The 20494-nt window shown below is 39.8% G+C and overlaps 1 protein-coding gene across 1 annotated transcript in view; it reads left to right on the top strand.

Annotated features, from left to right (window-relative positions):
* The window catches only part of LOC141911901 (ecdysone receptor-like), a 52405-nt gene extending 37393 nt beyond the window's left edge, over window positions 1-15012 (top strand). Inside the window, 7 exon segments of the mRNA XM_074802998.1 lie at window positions 5194-5499; window positions 9562-9702; window positions 9896-10161; window positions 12345-12509; window positions 13214-13301; window positions 13304-13429; window positions 13560-15012. Coding sequence (XP_074659099.1) covers window positions 5244-5499; window positions 9562-9702; window positions 9896-10161; window positions 12345-12509; window positions 13214-13301; window positions 13304-13429; window positions 13560-13795 — 1278 coding nt within the window. The 5' untranslated portion in view covers window positions 5194-5243 and the 3' untranslated portion in view covers window positions 13796-15012.
* The last annotated feature ends 5482 nt before the right edge of the window (window positions 15013-20494 follow it).

The raw sequence follows: 20494 nt of genomic DNA, 5'->3' as shown, positions 1-20494 counted from the left end.
AGATAAAATGAGGCCTGTCTAAAAATTGGTTATAGAACCACGATAAGCTTATCCTGGTCTAAAGTGGTTAGATTGGTTATAGAACCAAAATGAGTTTATCCTGGTCTTAAGTTGTTAGATTGGTCATAGAACCAAAATGAGTTTACACTGGTCTTAAGTTGTTAGATTGGCTATAGAACCAAAATGAGTTTAGACTGGTCGTATGTTGTTTGATTTGGTAATAGAACCAAAATGAGCCTGGACTGGTCCTAATTCGTTAGATCGGCTACAGAACTAGATTGGTCTTAGACCGGTCTTCAGTTATTACATTGTTCCTTAACCTTAGCAACGTCTAGGCAATTCGTCAGTGTTTGATGTAGACGAACAATTCGAAGTTAAAACCATCGCTAGGGTCAGTGAACTGATTTGTTTTAGCGAAATCCTGAAATTGATCGAAACGTACTTTTTTAAATCGAATTCGGAGGACGAAACACGTGGAATGAAACGTATTTAAAGACGTGTTTTTTCCGCCGATGCTGTCAACGTGGGCGCCTCGTCAATCAGTCAACGTAGGCGCCTCGTGTCAGTGAATAGTTTCAATACCGTCCAAATACAGCTGTATAAATAGCGATTGAAATTTTGTATTTTTTATATGTTAATTCATCAATCGCATGTTTGTATATCGGTCTGTCGATAGGCGGGCAGGAGTGAGTCTTGACTGAGTGCCCGCGCACCTCGAAAATCTGGAAAAGTCGGGGTATCAGAAAAATCTCCAAAAAAAATCGAAGACTCGGGGAATTTGATGAATTTCACCGCAAATTTGGAAAACTCTGGGAATTTCGGATAACGTTATTGACCACGCGTTTCTTTATCAGTTCAGGATTCAATGGCGGATGAATGAATATTGTAACATTTTATACCTAGAAATATCACCGATTCATTCTAGAAAACTCTAGGAATTCGACTAATTTCCCCAAAATTCTGGAAAATTCTGGGAATTAGGATAACGTGTGTTTCTTTATCAATACGTGATTCAATGAAGAATGAATGAATTGTAAAATTAAATCCATTTCAATTTTACTTTATTGAACGAATAAAAACATCAAATCCAATTCAATTTTGTTTTATTGAGCAAATTTCAGAAAATTCAATTCTATTCCGCATTAAAATCAATAAGACCTAGGGAAAAAATTTATCCGAGGTATTTGTTGCTGCCAGATCCAGTCGCTGTCTGTGCTACTTTTATATTCTAAGATTGTATTGTGTAAATTATTAGGTATTGACTCTGAGCTGGGAGTGTATTTTGACAAATTTAACCCACAAAATGCATCATCATTTTCCATTTTATGAAAAGCTGACAGGCTGGCCATAGTGCCCGTTGGGCCTCTGGTATACCTAGAAACTTCTCCGAATTTTGGCTCCCAAGGACTGTAGCCTCGGTAATAACAGCAGGATCCGTCGAAACCTTATTCCGCGTTTCTATATACGCAAATCCATATTACGAAAAACATACTTATGTCGTCCGAGGCGCCACATCGACTTCGCGTAAACGACATCGCGATATTTGTCGACGCGATCTCGCTTGTCTCTTAACGCGCAACACGTCGTTGTAAAGCTACTTGGCATAGATACATCGCGGCGAGTTCAACAACCATTTAAGTCGTCAGCGCTGTTACCAGCATACGAAACTATAACCGACAAATACACGATAACGCTAAGCAACGAGCACTTCAAACACATGGCTGTCATCCATTTTGAATAAAGTTTTACTGGATAAACGAGCCTATTTTTAAATGCGAAATCGTTGAAAACGCTCTAAATATCGTTTACGTTTTCGACGTAAAAACCTTTTGAAAATTCTCGCTGTTTGTCGGATATCGGCTTCGAACGAGTTTCGTTTGTTATTTGGTTTTTTTTTCGAACGATTATTTCGAAATGCGTAACAATAGCGTTCGGGTATAAGTGTCGATTTGCTGCCTGGGTCTTGTACACTCATCTCACATGTTCAATATACCTTACAATCGAGGTTCTTGAGAAAATTTTTGCTCGTCCAGATTTCATGACATATCTAAGCTCAATTATGTTCTGTAACCAATCTGAAATTTGAAACCAGCCAAAGCTTATTGTGGTTCTGTGAACGAATTTGACAACTTGAGGCCAGTCTAAACTCATTTTGGTTCTATAGCCAATCTAACAACTTAAGACCAGTCTAAACTCATTTTGGTTCTATAGCCAATCTAACAACTTAAGACCAGTCTAAGCTCATTTTGGTTCTATAGCCAATCTAACAACTTAAGACCAGTCAATGCTCATTTTGGTTCTATAGCCAATCTAACAACTTAAGACCAGTCTAAACTCATTTTGGTTCTATAGCCAATCTAACAACTTAAGACCAGTCTAAGCTCATTTTGGTTCTATAGCCAATCTAACAACTTAAGACCAGTCTAAACTCATTTTGGTTCTATAGCCAATCTAACAACTTAAGACCAGTCTAAGCTCATTTTGGTTCTATAGCCAATCTAAATACTTAAGACCAGTCTAAACTCATTTTGGCCAATCTAAACCAGTCTAAGCTCATTTTTGGACTTGACTCATGACTACGATGGCGCCCCTCTTTCGGTCTGGTTCTGATCAGTCCAGTACTCGGTGATGTAAAGAACCGTCTATATCAGCAAGTATGAACATCACATGGTTCTATATGACAAGCCGTGCCTCGTCGTCGTCGTTTAAATTAAACACTCGATCCGTCTGTCGTTAATGAGTTTTTTTTTTGAAAACGTTCTCTGTTTCGTATTGACACAGCCGCAGACGACGTTGAATGAAACCTGCCTCGAATTTCGAAATAAAGACCGGCAATTTTCGAGATTTTTTTTGCGTCGTGCGGGAAATGTGAAGAGTCTGAAAATGTTTGCCGGGGAAAATGATTCATTTTTGAGGTTTCGACTCTGTCTTAATAGTCATCTTGAATATTGAGCTAGTAGTTATTCGATGTTTTGACTATATTCTAATAGTCATCTTGAATATTGAGCTAGTAGTTTATTCGATGTTTTGACTATATTCTAATAGTCATCTTGAATATTGAGCTAGTAGTTTATTCGATGTTTTGACTTTATTCTTATAGTCATTTTGAATATTGAACTAGTAGTTATTCGATGTTTTGACTATATTCTAATAGTCATCTTGAATATTGGGTTAGTAGTTTATTCGATGTTTTGACTATATTCTAATAGTCATTCTGAATATTGAGCTAGTAGTTTATTCGATGTTTTGACTATATTCTAATACTCATCTTGAATATTATATAGCCCTCGCTGTTTGTCGGATATCGGCTTCGAACGAGTTTCGTTTGTTATTTGGTTTTTTTTTCGAACGATTATTTCGAAATGCGTAACAATAGTGTTCGGGTATAAGCGTCGATTTGCTGCCTGGGTCTTGTACACTCATCTCACATGTTCCATATACCTTACAATCGACGTTCTTGAGAAAATTTTTGCTCGTCCAGATTTCATGACATATCTAAGCTCAATTTGGTTCCGTAACCAATCTGAAATTTGAAACCAGCCAAAGCTTATTTTGGTTCTGTGAACGACCCTTTTATGTGCCTAATTAGAGAGTTTAAAGAAGTGACTGTTCTGCGATTAGGGCGTAAGAATATAGTGGAAACATTAAATTGATTTTAGCTTAAACGTTTCACACTGTTTTTAGTCTTTATTGCGGGATTTTGTATTATTATCTTCACAACACGTATGCAGAATGTTTCATCAATAGTCAAACCTTCGTAATCCGCGAACAAATTTTTTGAAAACCGCTGCATAATTCATCAGTAGTTAAAGAATAACTTTTGTTTCTACAGACAGCGAGCGATTTAGTGCGATTGTTTTAAAACGCGAGATGAAACGCGCGAAATCGATTGTTGGCTGACGGCTTATTGCCAGTGGCAACAACGAAAAAAAAAAACGCCTCGTGTCGTTGTCGATAAAAACATGGCATCTGACAAAACAATTTTCTGCGTAGCGAAATGTTTGATCGAACATTTGTCGTTTGATGAATGAACGACCGCAACCGATATCCTTTCGAACTTCACCAACTTCACGACAGTTTTAAGATTTAAAAATATTTCTAAACTTTTTTCATCCAGGCAAAAGTTATTGTCCCATTTGTTTGTAAAGTCCCATTAGACAATTGCGTATGCTGCATACACATCTGAACTGTATTACAGGCAATGCTTTATGGACCAGGTTCTTCGATAAAGACCTGAGTCCAAAAGTGGTCTAAAACCTTTGGTCTTTAGTTGTAAGATTAGTGTTAGAACTGAAATGAGTTTTGACTAGTCTTAAGCCGGGTGTAAGTCGACCTTGTGACGCGACGCGATCGTCGTGTTGTGTTACAACTGGGGAGTAAGTCGGTTGCGACGCGATTGTCAGCGACTGTGTGCGACTAGTTACTCCCAGTCGCAAGAGCGCGCAGATCGGTTGCGACAAGAGTTGCAGTGAGTTGCAATGAGTCGCAAACCGTCGCAAGGCTGACCTACGCCCGGCTTAAAGTTGTTAGATTGGTTATAGAACTAAAATGTGCTTAGACTGGTCTTAAATTTAAGCCATGACCATGGAACTTGCATATTCATGACTTAAGTACAAACTAGTCTTAGATATTCAGGGCTACTTGTTCAGTCATGGCTAAGATTTAAGACCAGTCTAACACCATCGAAGCTCTATTAGCTAATCAAAGAACTTCAAACTAGTCTTAAGATTTAACCCTTTCAGTGCTGGCTAATTAATACCCTATATTGCTGAAGATAATTTGAAAATTCTGAAAAATTCCACCCTAGTGTGTTGAATAACGGGAATAGCACTAGTGCGTCTACACCGCGGTGCGGTATATCGTTAGTTACTAATATTTCACTATGTTCGACAGGTGCTGCCATCTTTCAAGAGAGATAATTACTAATTACTAATTAAATCAATACACCGCAGTGCGGTGTAGGCTACTAGCAAAATCCATCACTGTTTCGTATACCGCACTGTGGTGTAGACGCACTGAAAGGGTTAAGACGACTTTTGGACTGAAGTAATTCCTGCGCAACCGGGCCCAACTTTCCCGGAAACGATTGAAAAACAAGGATCGGTTACGACGCCAGCCCGGAAGTGAACCAGCCGCGATTTACGTATCTCGTAATCAAATAACTAATCAAAAAATTTTTTCATATATTTTCAGTGGGATGCGCGGTATGACTCGGTACAACGACACCAGGCGGCGCCGGTAAGATGATCGTACAGCAACAGATATCACCGGTGATGTCGCCGCTGTGTAACGGCGTCGACGGCGGCGCCAATTCGCCGTCGTGTACGGACGTGTTCACCGACTTCTCGGCGCCGTCGACGCCCGGCGCGCTGTCGCACACCAGCGAAAACTCGAACAGCATCAACAAAAAGAAGAAGGACGACGTCGATTTGTGTTTGATCTGCGGTGACCGTGCGTCCGGTTATCATTATAACGCTCTCAGCTGTGAAGGCTGCAAAGGTAAATTTCAGGGTCTCAGTTCGGCCGGGCCCGGTTCAACGGTCCTCGATCCAGTTCGGGTCTCAGTTCGGCCGGACCCGGTTCCACAGTTCTCTATCCAGTTCGGGTCTCAGTTCGGCCGGGCCCGGTTCAACGGTCCTCGATCCAGTTCGGGTCTCAGTTCGGCCGGACCCGGTTCCACAGTTCTCGATCCAGTTCGGGTCTCAGTTCGGCCGGAGCCGGTTCAATGGTCCTCGATCCAGTTCGGGTCTCAGTTCGGCCGGACCCGGTTCAACGGTCCTCGATCCAGTTCGGGTCTCAGTTCGGCCGGACGCGGTTCCACAGTTCTCGATCCAGTTCGGGTCTCAGTTCGGCCGGGCCCGGTTCAACGGTCCTCGATCCAGTTCGGGTCTCAGTTCGGCCGGACCCGGTTCCGCAAATCTCGGTTAGAAATCGAATAAGAATAAATTATACGAAATATTGCGAAATAAGACGCTAGACGACTGGTGAAGTTGAAAGAAACTTATTACCTGAAAGGCCCAGTTGCCTACACACTCCATCCATACACATGTATACCCCATTCATACCTACAAGTACAACTGTAAAATGGTATATGTTTTCAGCGATATTTCGGCCAAATACTATTAGCCATCATCGGGCGTACCGAAAAGTATGTTGCTTGCAATATATACCGTTTTGACGCCACACTAATAAAACGAGAAAGATGAAGTCCGAAAAGTTTCCGATAAGCTAATGGTTTATTGAATCGACGTTTCGACTATAACCGAATAGTCACCTTCAGGAATCTTCATCATTCCTGATTCAATAAATAATCAGCTTGAAGGAAACTTCTCAGACTTCATTATATGAGCATGGCATTCTCTATATAATTCATTAACTGTGATTTTAATCAATTAATGGGGAGGGGTAAAGTTGGTAGACTTGGATGTTTACTTGAGAATGTAATGTTGAAATGTAAAAATAAGTCATGCATGGCTGAGCGCTAGCATGTTTATGAATCACCGTTGAAATGGTGTCGAACCAAATTTTGTGAATTGTTCCATTGTGTACGTCTATTGTTAAATGACCGCCTGCCTGTTGGAAAATTGATTTATAATCGCAAAATCATTGAATTTCACTCCTTGTGATTTTTTTCCTGTTGGGAAATGTAAAAACTAAGTAATTCAAAAGACCATCAGCAGGAATCGAGGAATTAGTGTCAGGAAAGTAACAGATTTTGAGAAATACCGAATCTGATGTATCAAAATTCAACGTTGAGCTGAACTGTGTATTTGTAAAATGATGGTGATATCGACGTAGTCCCAGAGAAGCTTTTTATTTTAGAAATCTGTACAATTGATTAGTGTTTTAATCTGCTTCTGTCTTATCTGTTTTAATAATGTGAAGTGCAATGATTATGTTTTATAGAAATGCGCTTTACAAGTAAATGAATTATTATTATTATTATTATTATTATTATTTTTATTATTATTATTATTATTATTATTATTAGAAGCTTAATAAGTCATGGGTACCGACAATTTCATCAAGTGGAAATCTGCTTCAGTTGATTTAATTGTCTGGTCTCAAATTACGTGAGGTGAAAGCGAAACATTTATCAATGAACGTATATAATGCAATAATCCTTATTTCTTGTATTGGTTCGACTCCATTTTAAGGACCGTTCAAAAACATGGTATGCTCAGCCATGCATGAATTTTTTCTTGCATTTAAACATTCCATCCTTATTATTATTATTATTATTATTATTATTATTATTATTATTATTATTATAAATTTAAAGAGTTACAAAATGGAAATGACAAATTACATAGTTTAAATGTATATTCATGAGTTTTTATGATATAGCATTAGGGAAGATATATAGGAAGCAATGCTTGTATCATATATCACCCTTGAATGTTACTTGAGTAAACATCCAGGTCTTCCAACCTACCCCCTAAAAATCTTATTTCAATTAGAGTTAATGAATAATCAATCTTTAAGCTACGGTAACACATTTTTTGAGACACCCTGTAGTGTTTCACCGATGGTTATATACCGATTTGCTGTAGAACTTTTCTTTTTCGGCTGAATCTATAATGACTCATGTTATCATCGGGTGGCGTCGGATGTGCAGCGACCGAATTTACTGAATTACGTTTTTTTATTTTCTATGAATATCATGTTTTTCGAGGCGTTGAGGTAAATTCGCCGCGGCAATGCATCAGAACCTGTCAAAAGTCAGCTATTGGCCGCGGGGATCAAAAATCGCTTTCAACGCGCTTCTCATTGATGACTAATCATCATTGAATTTACGGAATCGGTCAGAACCAGAATGAGAAGTTTGTCCGCGAAACTACGGTACTCGCCGTCAACTTTCTCAAAATATTCTCGAGGAGTACGCCGTCTACCGATAACATCCGGTACTAACGCGATTACATCACACCCTAATAAGCGAACCCGGGTAATAGCGCGCGGATGAAACGGTTTTGAATCGGGAATTTTCATTAGCGTTTAACCCTTTCCGTGCTGACTAATTGATACCCTATAGTGCTCGAGAAAATGTGAAAATTTGGGAAAATTCCACCCCATTGTGTTGTATAACGGCAATAGCACTAGTGCGTCTACACCGCGGCGTGGTGTATCATTAGTTACTTATATTTCACTATGTTTGACAGGTGCTGCCATCTTTCAAGAGAGATAATTACTAATTACAAATTAAATCAATACACCGCAGCGCGGTGTACTAGCAAAATCCATCACCGATTTATACACCGCACTGCGGTGTAGACGCACTGAAAGGGTTAATCACCATTCTAACCACCATTGCGAAACACCTGGAATGATGCGCTCGCGTTTACGATGATTTAACTTCCATGCGTTCTTAGACAAACTTCGATTCTGAAATGCAAGTTAAATAAACACTATTATTAGCACCGTTATGATGATTGCTCTACCGTGACATAAAATCCCACGCCGAGGGTCCGATTTATTTTCAGGTTTTTATACAATTTCGATGATGGCTTCGCTTGTGCAGTTGAATTAAGCAGAAAATGAAGTTAATCGAACTAGGTGAACGAAATATAGTCGGTTTAACTGCGTTTGAATATTTTTTGACGCCGTAAAAACCGTTACAATAATTATGCTTATATACATTGATATAACTACTATATGCGTGTTGTTTGAAGAGTTCTGTGTGAGTCGATGTGTATCAATGAGTCATCGATATTTGCATTTCGAAAAAAACAATTATAATTGTAAATTTAGGCGTTTATTTTGTAATTAGATATATTTCATAATTCTTGTCTTTTTCTTGTTAAATTTCGATGATTACTTGTGTGAGGATATGAACTACGTTGGCGCTTCGAAATTACAATTACAATTATGAATTTTGGCATTCATTTTGTAATTAAATTTATTTCATATTCGATAAATGTTGATAATTATTTTTGAGAGGAATTTATCCAGTCTAACTACAATCCATATGAAATATGCTCATTGGCTTTACATAATATATTCTCCACTGGAGAACATAGAAACAGAGAAAACTAAAACGAGTAAAAGCTTCGATGAACAAATGGGTTTTGAGTTTAGATTTAAAAGCATCGATTGAAGGACTAGATTTAATCGGGACTAGGTTAAGTATTCTAGAGTACTGGGGCAGAGTACGCGAAGGCTATTACATGATATTATTCATTTTTGATAATATTAACCCTTTCAGTGCTGGCTAATTAATAGCCTATAGTGCTGGAGATAATTTGAAAATTTTAAGAAATTCCACCCTAGTGTGTTGAATAACAGGAATACCACTATAGTGCGTCTACACCACGGTGCAGTGTATCGTTAGTTACTGATATTTCATTATGTTTGACAGGTGCTGCCATCTTTCAATGCAGATAAAACTAATTACTAATTACATCAATACACCGCAGTGCGGTGTACTAGCAAAATCCATCACCGATTCATACACCGCACTGCGGTGTAGACGCATTGAAAGGGTTAAGCGAATTAATGATGCGTAATTTTTACGTTCCAGTTTTCGTTTTCTCCAAATCCGGAATATATTATTTTCTTTCGCAGGTTTTTTCCGACGCAGTATCACGAGGGAAGCGAAGTACACGTGTAAAACCGGCGGCAACTGCGAGATGGACATGTGGATGAGACGAAAGTGTCAATACTGTCGATTGAGACGCTGTCGAGAGGTCGGAATGAGAGCTGAATGTAAGATATATATACATATATATATATATATATATATATATATATATGAGTTGAGGATTTACCCCTCGGGGTAGCTTTGATAACCCTATCTATGGCGAATATTAGAAATATTGTAGTCTCATAAATCCTAGTGATTCCGGTTACGTTTTGCACGCATATTATTCCGATTAAGTCATCGATTACATATTCGCAGGTCTCCTATCGGAGGAACAGTGCAAAGCGCGAATGACGCGGCGAAAAACGAAACTACGCAAGAAACGCGATCACCACGACAGCAGCGAGAGCAGCGACGTACAGCCGGATAGCGGCGGAGTTCGTAACATGCCGTATCGCCAGGTGGCGCTGATCGAGGATAATCCACTAGAATTACTATGCGATAAACACCGCGGTTTAATAGAACGCACTGTATTCTTACAGGAACGATATGAGTTACCGTCGAGCGACGACGATAAACTGCCAGTAAGTGTTAGTTGATCGCGCCATATTCAACTACCCCCTCACGCCATATTACACCCATCACGCCATATTCAATCACACCCCATGTCATATTAACCCCTCACGCCATATTACACCCTCACGCCATATTACACCCTGTCACGCCATATTACACCCTGTCACGCCATATTATACCCCTCACGCCATATTATACCCCTTACGCCATATTACACCCCTAATGCCATATTCAACTATCCCCTCACGCCATATTACACCCTCACGCCATATTTCACCTTGTTATGCCATATTACACCCTCACGCCATATTCAACCATCCCCCATGTCATATTAACCCCTCACACCATATTACACCCTCATGCCATATTCAACCCCCCATCATATTAACCCCGTCATGCCATATTACACCCCTCACGCCATATTTCACCCCGTCATGCCATATTACACCCCCTCATGCCATATTTCACCTAATACCTAATAGTGCGTCCTTGTGTCAGTTGAATGTTCTAACATAGATAGGCTGTAGAGTGTGTAAAACAGCACATATGTATGAGCTAGACGGGACAGCTGCTGCTGCTGTCACGAAACTGAGAATCGATATCATCTTCGGGAGGTAGTTCACCTTCTGTGTATTCAATATTTACCCTTCTTCGAAAATCAGTTCACTGACTGCAACTGTTTGTATCATCGTATTACCGCCGCCGCCAGGCATTACAGGAATTGATTCATATTTTTCTAATTAATTCTAACCGCGGATAAATAAATCACCGTGCCTCGATGGTCGAGTATTTCTGCCGTATAATGATGACGGCGTCATTTCTAACGAGTAAAATAGGTCAGATGTTATTGAAATTTTAACCGGGTTTTTCATCGGTCAAGTGTTATCGGTATCTCGCTATCCGCGATTGGAACGACGTGAAATTTTATTGTTATTTGAACGACGATGATTATAAGTTGACAGTTTGTTCGCTTCAGCTGACACCGAGGTGGAAGTCCCTCTCCATGCCCTCTCTTTACCTCTCTACCTTTTGTCTCCACCTCTGTCCATGCCGTCTGCCTCCCTCTCCCTCCCCTCCTTGTTCACTGCCCATTTTTGTCCCTCTCTCCTCCCTCTGTCTCTACCACTACTCACTCTTACCCGTCTCCCTCTCTCTCCATCTCCCTCTCATCTCTCTCCCTCTGCCTCAACCACTTAGTTTTCTTGCTCTTACCTCTTTCCTCATTCCCTCTCCTTCCTCTCTCTCTGTCTCCCTCTCATCCCTATCCCTCTTCATCTGCCTCAATAACTTCTCGCTCTCATCCTTCTCTTTCTCTCCATCCATCTCCATCCATCTCCATCCTTTGCCTCAACCTCTTCTCCCTCTCCCTTACCTCTCCTTCAATCCGCCTCTTCGCTCATCTCCCTCTCCCCTCGCTCCCCCTCTCCCTCTCTTCGATACAAATACGTTAAAAAATATCGCCATTTATGCGAATGCAGCGTCTGACTGAAGTGTGTGCAAACATGATATTCACGTTCACTAAAATATCGACCGACTCTTTATACTATACTTCTCTTTCCCTCCATTCGTCGAGAGCGAAAAACACTCAAGTAATCGGCAACTAGGACAAACTCGCTGGGCCGCATTATATTCGAAAATATTTGAATCCAAAAATGGACACGGGCAAAATTAACATCGCATCGGCATAGCAACAATAGATTGTGATACGTGATCACACATTGTCATGATGTCATAGGGGAATTTGTGGGAGGTTTATATGGTCGAATTAAAACACGATTTGGTGATGTCATTGGGGGATTCAATGTAAATCAACAACTGATTTGGTCATGTCACCATATCTGGGATATTCTTCAGATCATTCGGCAATTTGATGATGTCATTGGGGGTTCATCACCGTAAGGTTTATAGATAATTTCAGTAGGTTATTCTGCAATACGATACAGGGTGTATATGGCGGCAGCCATCTTTCTCTTGAGGTTTCTTCTATAGGTAATTCGAAGATGTCATCAGGGGATTTACGTAGGAGGCGGCCATATTTTTGCGAGGTCTGTGAGTGAAATCCTTTCTGGCCATGTCATGGAGATTTTATAATGGAAGCCATCTTAAAAAAATTGACTGGAAGTGGTTAAAGTATTAGGAAACTTACACTATTATTTGATGAATTAATTATGTTAATTGTTATGTGTTTCAGCATTTACAGATGGCAGATTGCACTGATTCGTCGCAGTATGAACAACTACTATTCATGCAGATGTCCATAGCTACGTTGCAGACGACCCATTTAGTCGTAGAGTACGCCAAGGAATTACCCGGCTTTCAAGAACTCGATCGCAAAGATCAGATCATGTTATTGAAGGTATGATGAATCGGAGTGTCGCAATTATATTGATGAGGATAGGAACGATAATTGCGTAGGGATTTGAACCTAATGAAATCATGAGACTCTGTCACAGTACAAACCCCTGTCCTAGTAGACACATCCTCCCTCACAGGGATTTGAACCTGATGACATCATGAGACTCTGTAACAGTACAAACCCCTGCCCTAGTAGACACATCCTCCCTCGCAGGGATTTGAACCTGATGACATCGTGAGACTCCGTCACTGTACAAACCCCTGTCCTAGTAGACACATCCTCCCTCACAGGGATTTGAACCTGGTGGCATTGTGAGACTCCATCACAGTACAAACCCCTGCCCTAGTAGACACATCCTCCTTCACAGGGATTTGAACCTGATGACATCATGAGACTCTGTAACAGTACAAACCCCTGCCCTAGTAGACACATCCTCCCTCGCAGGGATTTGAACCTGATGACATCGTGAGACTCTGTCACAGTACAAACCCCTGTCCTAGTAGACACATCCTCCCTCACAGGGATTTGAACCTGGTGGCATCATGAGACTCTGTCACAGTACAAACCCCTGCCCTAGTAGACACATCCTCCCTCACAGGGATTTGAACCTGATGACACTACAGGGTGCATCAATCAAGACCCTCTCATTCTCAACAAATTCAACGATTCAGTAAAATTATGATTAGTTATTTTGTTGAATGTAGGGCTCGGCATCTGAAGTGATGATGTTACGAACTGCTCGACGCTACGATGTGAAAACCGACGCGATCATTTTCTCGGACGGAACACCGTTTAGAAACTGCGTATAGGCGGACTGGCTGATTTTACCGATATCATGTACGATTTTTGTCGAGCGATGGGTCAGATGTTCGTCGATAATGCCGAATACGCGTTGCTTACGGCCGTCTGCATTTTTTCAGGTAACTAAAAAGTTTGACTGACTACTTTCAAAAATTGGATTTATGGAGGCAGACATCTTTTCTAGAAGTTAACTCGATTTACCGCAGAACGCGTCGTTAATTTCGCGTGTTTTATGTCTTTATTTTGCAGAGCGACCCGGGGTTGAAGACATTCGAAAAGTCGAAAAATTCCAACAAGTTTACCTGAAGACATTACGCGCTTACGTCGACGCGAAGCAGCGCCGGTATCCGGCGTTCGCGCGTCTGCTTATGAAATTAACCGACCTTCGAACGCTCAGCGACGAACACAGCAAAGTGTTAAAAAGTCTAAGCATACAACGGAAATCGTTACCTCCGCTGCTCAGCGAATATTTCGATCTGCATTAACGCATGTTTCCGCTTTAGGAAGGAAGCGGTTCGTTCGGTGTGTAGGTATTCGAAAAATTATCGCTGGCGGATCCAGGGGTCCACGTGAGAGTTCCGTAACTTTCCCTCGAAGATTCTGGTATGCTATGTCGAAAAGGGTGCTGCTCGAATTCTGTTTTTGCGCTTATTAACGCACCCTCGAAATATTTGACGAGACGTTCAGATCTTGCCCCTGGTTCCTTTCCCGATCGTAATGATAACTGAAACGTGTTGAAAACTGAAAGTGAAAAACTTTTCGATTATAAGTATATTGTAAATATGTATATGTCTAACATATCACGCGCGACATGCGATAAATCTTGGGGTAAATTATTTTACGTTTGTTTTTTTTTCAAATCGTGTTATTATTAAAAGGGTAAATCAGAGTTGTCCGTCCGTCCGTCCCGCGTATGATATATGTTACAAAGTCGTTACGTTTTTACGGTGTAGGAAACGATTTAAACCCGGTTTAGGTTGCGAGACGTAAAAAAGACTAGCAACGACGGTATATCCCGTACGAGGTAGTCGGCTGTTATCAGAATCAAGTCCGGACTCTCTGGTAATTTTGACTACTCACACTTTCAGTACTTTGACTACCACCCACTCCGTATTACCTCCACCCCACGGTACGGCGTATCGATGTTATTGTTAATTAGTTAAAATCTCTTGCTGCCCAACAGTGGAACATTAGTAAATAATGATACACCGCAGTTCAGGGTAAACGCAATAACACGCTATGTCAGTTATACACCGCTTTGCGGGGTAAATGCAATATGGAGGTACATCTGTTATACACTGCACTGTGCAGTAAAAGTAACATAGCAGTATATCTGTAATACATGACACTGCGGAGTAGAGCTAAAGTTATGTCCATTTTACACCGCACCGTGGTGGAATTGTTCACATGTAGCACAGAGTGGGAAACTGATCTGTAAGTGTTAAAACTTCGGACAGTCTTAGAATCCCAGTTTACATGTCAGGATTCCAATCTAAGCCGATACGGGCCGGGCTAGCATTCGAAACCCGGTCTTAGAACGTTCTCTGTCCGGGATATAATCATGGATAAGGTTCGACGGGTCAGGTTTGAAAATCCCATTCAACCCTTTAAATCATAGCAAGCCTAGTAGTGTATAGAACTACTGCCAATCCTGAAATTCTATCTTATTACCGAATGTGATGAAATTGTAAATAATGATTAATAATATATTTGATTAAAATTTTAACGATAATAATTATCATTATCTGCATCAGAATGTGTGTTTTACTTTTATTTACTTTTGTATATATATATATATATATATATATATATATATATATATATATATATATATATAGCTATGTATGTAAATGTGTATTGTTTATGTTCAAAGTAAAGGTTCACAGATACTGATGTACTGTGCGGTGTACAATGGGTCAAGTTTCCAGGCCAGTTTCTCTAGATTGTCCCATATCATCGCTTATGAATCGTGCGATCACGTTTAATGTAGCTGCCACTAGGGGGTGTTCAAGTGAAAAGTCATGTTCTATATCATGTGATTGAGCTTAATGCAGCTGCCACCAGTGGGGAGGGGAGATTGTCATGTGATTGTGTTGTTGCTTAGTGATCGTTCGAATCGCGCGTTGTTTTCGCCCAAAAGTTCCGAGCATCTTCCGAGTAACTTCTGGCGCCAGCAGTTGCTCAAAAGTTGGTTAAAGATAACCGGCGGATAAATACCATAGTAACAATGAACTTCTAATTGTCACTATGGCAACTATCTACTGGTTAACTCTTACCAACTTTTGAGCAACTGCAGCCCCTGGGGCCGGTTCCATAGTTGTGACTTAAGACCAGGTCTTAAACCTCCAGACCGGTCTTAAGTTGTTAGATTGGCTAAAGAACTAATTTTGTCTTAGAGCGGTCTTAAGTCTAAGCCCTGTCCATCGAACCGGCCCCTGAATTCTAAATTTTGTGCACCCAAATCAAGATAACTACGAAAAATGTCGCGCCAATTCTTGAGTTGTCGTTCTCGGAAATTTCCTCTCATATCAGGGTAGAACGCCATTAGTTCCGATTCATTGGTCGTTTATTGTCAGGAATTTGTTTAACTGATGATTCATTGAAATAATCAGGGGGGAGAAACCGTGCACAAGCGCCAACTGACTAATCAACTACGTAACTTCATGTGATGTGCTTTCTTGTTTTGTGCCAAAAGTCATATATTTTGTAACGAAGGGTGTAAGATTCGTTATCGGCGATGATCTCAATTTTCAGAATTCATGCGGTTAAAAATGAGTGCGCTGTCGTTCCAAAAAAACTAGGTAGAATTCCACTCAGTGCTGGACCCAGTTCCACAGTTGTGTGGGTTTAAATTGATTCTGAACCCAGTTCCACAGTTGTGTGGGTTTAAATTGATTCTGAACCCAGTTCCACAGTTGTGAGGGTTTAATATTTGACTTTGAACCCAGTCAGTTCCACAGTTGCGTGGATTTGATTTGACTGTGGATCCAGTTCCACAGTTGTGTGGGTTTAAGTTGACTCTGGATCCAGTTACACAGTTGTGTTGCTTTGAATTTGTTCAGGATTCATAGTTCCATAGCAATGGTGTTGAAATTTGTATTTTCTTTGAGTCAAAATTGGTTCATTATTTTCAATAGGTTTCATGGCAAGGTTCAGTCACATTGAACCTGTACATGGAACCCGGTTCGAACTGTTACATGCATCTAAGTGCCTATCTAACTGCCAGACGTAAATGTTATCGTCCATTTATTTCTTCTGGAAAAACCTCGAAGGAAGTTATCATTTTTGCGTTGTCATTGTTGAATTGTTCTTGTTATTTATTGTGCTAAAGCCATGTGCCAAAAAATCATATTATGTATATCTACATGTATATGTATATGTATATCTACATGTACATGTATATGCATATGCATATATATATATATATATATATATATATATATATATATATATATATATATATATATATATATATATATACATATGTATATTCGTAAATGATCCTTATGATATCCGATTGATGACAAACTGTATTGGTTGTTTTTTAGATGCAAAAGAATAATCCTTTAAAAAGTCCTTAAATTTACATTTTGATTTACGAAAACTTGTTAAGTTGTAGGGAGTTTCTGACTAAGTCATAAGACTTTCAAAAGGATAGAACAATGAGATGATCGTGTCGTAAGTCGACTTGGGCTTAGCTTAAGGAGTATCCCACAATGATAACAATAACACTAAATCCGATAATGTTTCCCTGAGCTAGTAGTATAGTTTATCCAACGTTTCAACTATATCCTAATACTCATCTTTGGGAAAACCTGAAGGAATTCCTGAAGATGACTAAAGCTTAGCGTACATTGACAAAGTGACTGGAGACAACTAGTTTGTGTCATGTGGTCTTGATTATGGGTTGTTGATCATCGACGGATATGACAGCAACTGAGTACAACTAGTTGCTCAAAAGTAGAACATGAGCAACTGGCTGGAACTGGAGATAGATGGACGCTAACCAATCGTAAGCTGGTGCACATCTTCAAATTCGAGCAGTTCCCGAAGGAATTCCTGAAGATGACTAAAGCTTAGCGTACATCGACATAGTGACTGGATACAACTAGTTGCTAGTGAGCGAGTACCCCGCGCACATCGAAAATCTAATGAAAACAGCAACTGTGTGGCTCATGTGGCTCAACTGAGATCTGGTAAATATCTTTGAGGGCATCTGAAGTCACGTGACAAATTGCTTTGTTTTAGTCAGTTACAACCATGTGTTGTTGATTATGGAGGGCCAACATGGAATGATATGACAGCAACTGAGTGCAACTAGTTGCTCAAAAGTAGAACATGAGCAACTGGGTGGAACTGGAGATAGATGGACGCTAACCAATCGTAATCTAGTGTACGTTCGAGCAGTTGCTCTCATGCACCGAAAACTGCCTGGCAACTAGTTGTCTCCAATTGCAGTGTCGATGTACGCTAGGCTTAATAGGTCTTACCATTGATTACCGATTGATTCGCACATTTTGTTTGAAAATCTCCTGATAGCCCTGCTTGAGTCGAGTCTACAGTATGTATATAGATTTCAGTAAACATTGCGCGCTATACCGATGATACACTGTTATGGCCCTCGAGCCCGACACTGCGTAATAACCCGGTGATAAATATGTTGATACGTTTAGAATCATTCCAACAGCTATCTTTATAATACGAACGTATATCTTCTCTCGCGACCTCTTCCTCCTACTCCCCTCCCTCTCTCTTCTTCCCCTCTCTCTCTTCTCCTTCTTCTCTCTGCCCACTCATGAGTCAGTATTTTCCTCGTGACTTCGTGCTCAGAATTCGTTCGGTGTTTACCGGAAATACTCTACTAGCCCCGGCGACAAAAGCAGACGGCACACGAGCAATAACAGTATATTTTACTTGGAAAATTTCTGAGTAGCGCCTCACAAAAATAACACCTAATACATCTTCTTACAACTACATCTTCTTAATATATGTCAAAGGTGGAATAATTGAGGAATATCTCTAGACCAATTCTGTAGGTGATTTAGTAATGTCATAGAGGTTATTCAGTAATGTCATAGGTGTTATTTTTTATTTCATGGAATGCCCATCTTGTCAGCATGAGTCTAAGCAATCAATGTGCTATAGGTAGTTCGATGATGTCATAGGGGGATTTATGGAAGGGACTATAGAAATTAAAGAACGTCATCGGGGGGGGGGGGGTTGATTCATGGAGGTGGCCGTCTAAAGGTGCCTTGCGACTAGAGGGATAAATAGACGAGTCATTGTATGTTGATTATCAGGGGACCACTATATCGTTAAATTCTTCTGCTTTGTCTTGTTGTTTGTTAATTGATCAATTGAAAAATTCTGCCTTATAAAAAAATCAGCTATTTCTGATATTTTACAAATGTTCGATGACAATCAAAAAAACGTGTTTTTCTACTATACAACATTTACACTAATGCGAAAATATGCGCAAATGAGTTGTTTTTTTCACAATCGTGTTTCCATCGCCTTCAAAGCTGTACGATAATTTACAGGTGTAATTTGTGATCTTATTATCAAGCTGTCACGTTCTCCAAAGCCCAGCGACACTGTGATAACTTCAGTCCATTAGTGGTCTTAAGTCTTAAGACTGGTGTTAGATTGGTTATTAATGGAACCAAAATGAGTTTAGACTGGTCTTAAAGGGTTAAGATTAGTTATGTAACCAAAATATTAGACCAGTCCTAAGTTCTTAGATGGGCTATAGAACCAACATGAGCTTAGGCCGGTCCTGAGATTGGTTATTGAACCAACGTGAGCTTAGACTGATCTTAAGTTGTTAAATTGGCTCTAGAACCAGCATGAACCAAAATGAGACGAGCTTAGGCCGGTTTTAAGTCGTTAGATTGGCTATAGAACCAAGTTTTAGTAACTCTACGCATTTACAAATGAAATACGGAACAAATTTCATTGAGAGTTTGAAAAATCTCGGAATTTCAGCGTGAAGCTGGGCTTTGGAGCACGTTGAAAAATGTTTCGTCTGATATCATTGTTAAAAAGAAGAAATAATCGTTGTTTGTAATCGTCATCTAATGTTGTCATTGTTACTACTGATGAAATTATTTCTTACAATCTCTCGTTCTACGTATTTTTATAAGATTGTCGCCATTTTGTCCAGCTGGTGTACGTTGTGCTCATATATTGCCGTATCGTGTCTTTTTCGAAATTATATCTTTATATTAAAATCGGCGACGAATTGGGCGAAAAAAAAAAACAAATCAAACAGGATTGGTTGAAGAGTTGTAGACCTTTCGAAACGTCAGCTTGTCGCGAATACTGCGCGTAGAGTTACCGCATTAACAAATACATTTTACCATACGCAGCTTGGAACCAATTCCTTCAGCCATTCGTAATTATATATAGTGCATCATTTTGAAGGGCGATGATATTATACTGACCGATTTCTGGTGTTTTTAGTTCATTTTTGATAAAACATGTCTGCACTGACCTCACATGAAGTGATCAGTTTTCCAAAGTGTGTTGATAAAATGTTTAATCTCAACCTTCTTGCTGGAAAACATCGACCAGAAAACCTTACTGAAATTCAATGCAGGCTTAAACTGCAAATAGGAAATGTGAAAATAGGAAATATAGCTTCAAGAGATACTTCGATATTTCGAAATTAATAGATATTGCGGTTTCTTTTACGCGCGGTTAAGATATGCGGTCCTTGGTCTCACATCGTCACTGTTCTCAGTTGCGTTCAAAAATTCCAAGAATCGCCAGCAAATATCTGCATTTCATTTCCTTTAAAATGCTGTATAACTTAAGTTCATCGAGCAAGGGACTGCAGAACTATATGATATTCAATCTAAACTTATGTTTTAAAAATGAGCGCAAATCATCGCAACAATGGGGACCTCGAGGGACCGCCAGAAAATGGCGCCTAGAAACTGGAAACTTTATTAGAAATGTCTCCAGTAAAGCACTGAACACATGACGACTGAAGGGATTTGATTTAAAAACTGCAGATATAATATCTAGATTGGATCAAAAGTTTTATCGTATTAATTGAAAAATGGATGAGTTGTATGATGAATATCCTGTTTGATTTGTTTTTCTTTTCTCATTTCTTGCCGTCAGTATTGCAATGACAATCAATCAATCAATCAATCAGTTGATGATCACATGTAAAAGCG

Source organism: Tubulanus polymorphus, chromosome 10 (genome assembly GCF_964204645.1).
Source record: "Tubulanus polymorphus chromosome 10, tnTubPoly1.2, whole genome shotgun sequence".
NCBI classification, from domain to species: domain Eukaryota; kingdom Metazoa; phylum Nemertea; class Palaeonemertea; order Tubulaniformes; family Tubulanidae; genus Tubulanus; species Tubulanus polymorphus.
This window is presented reverse-complemented; position numbering and strand designations above follow the sequence as displayed.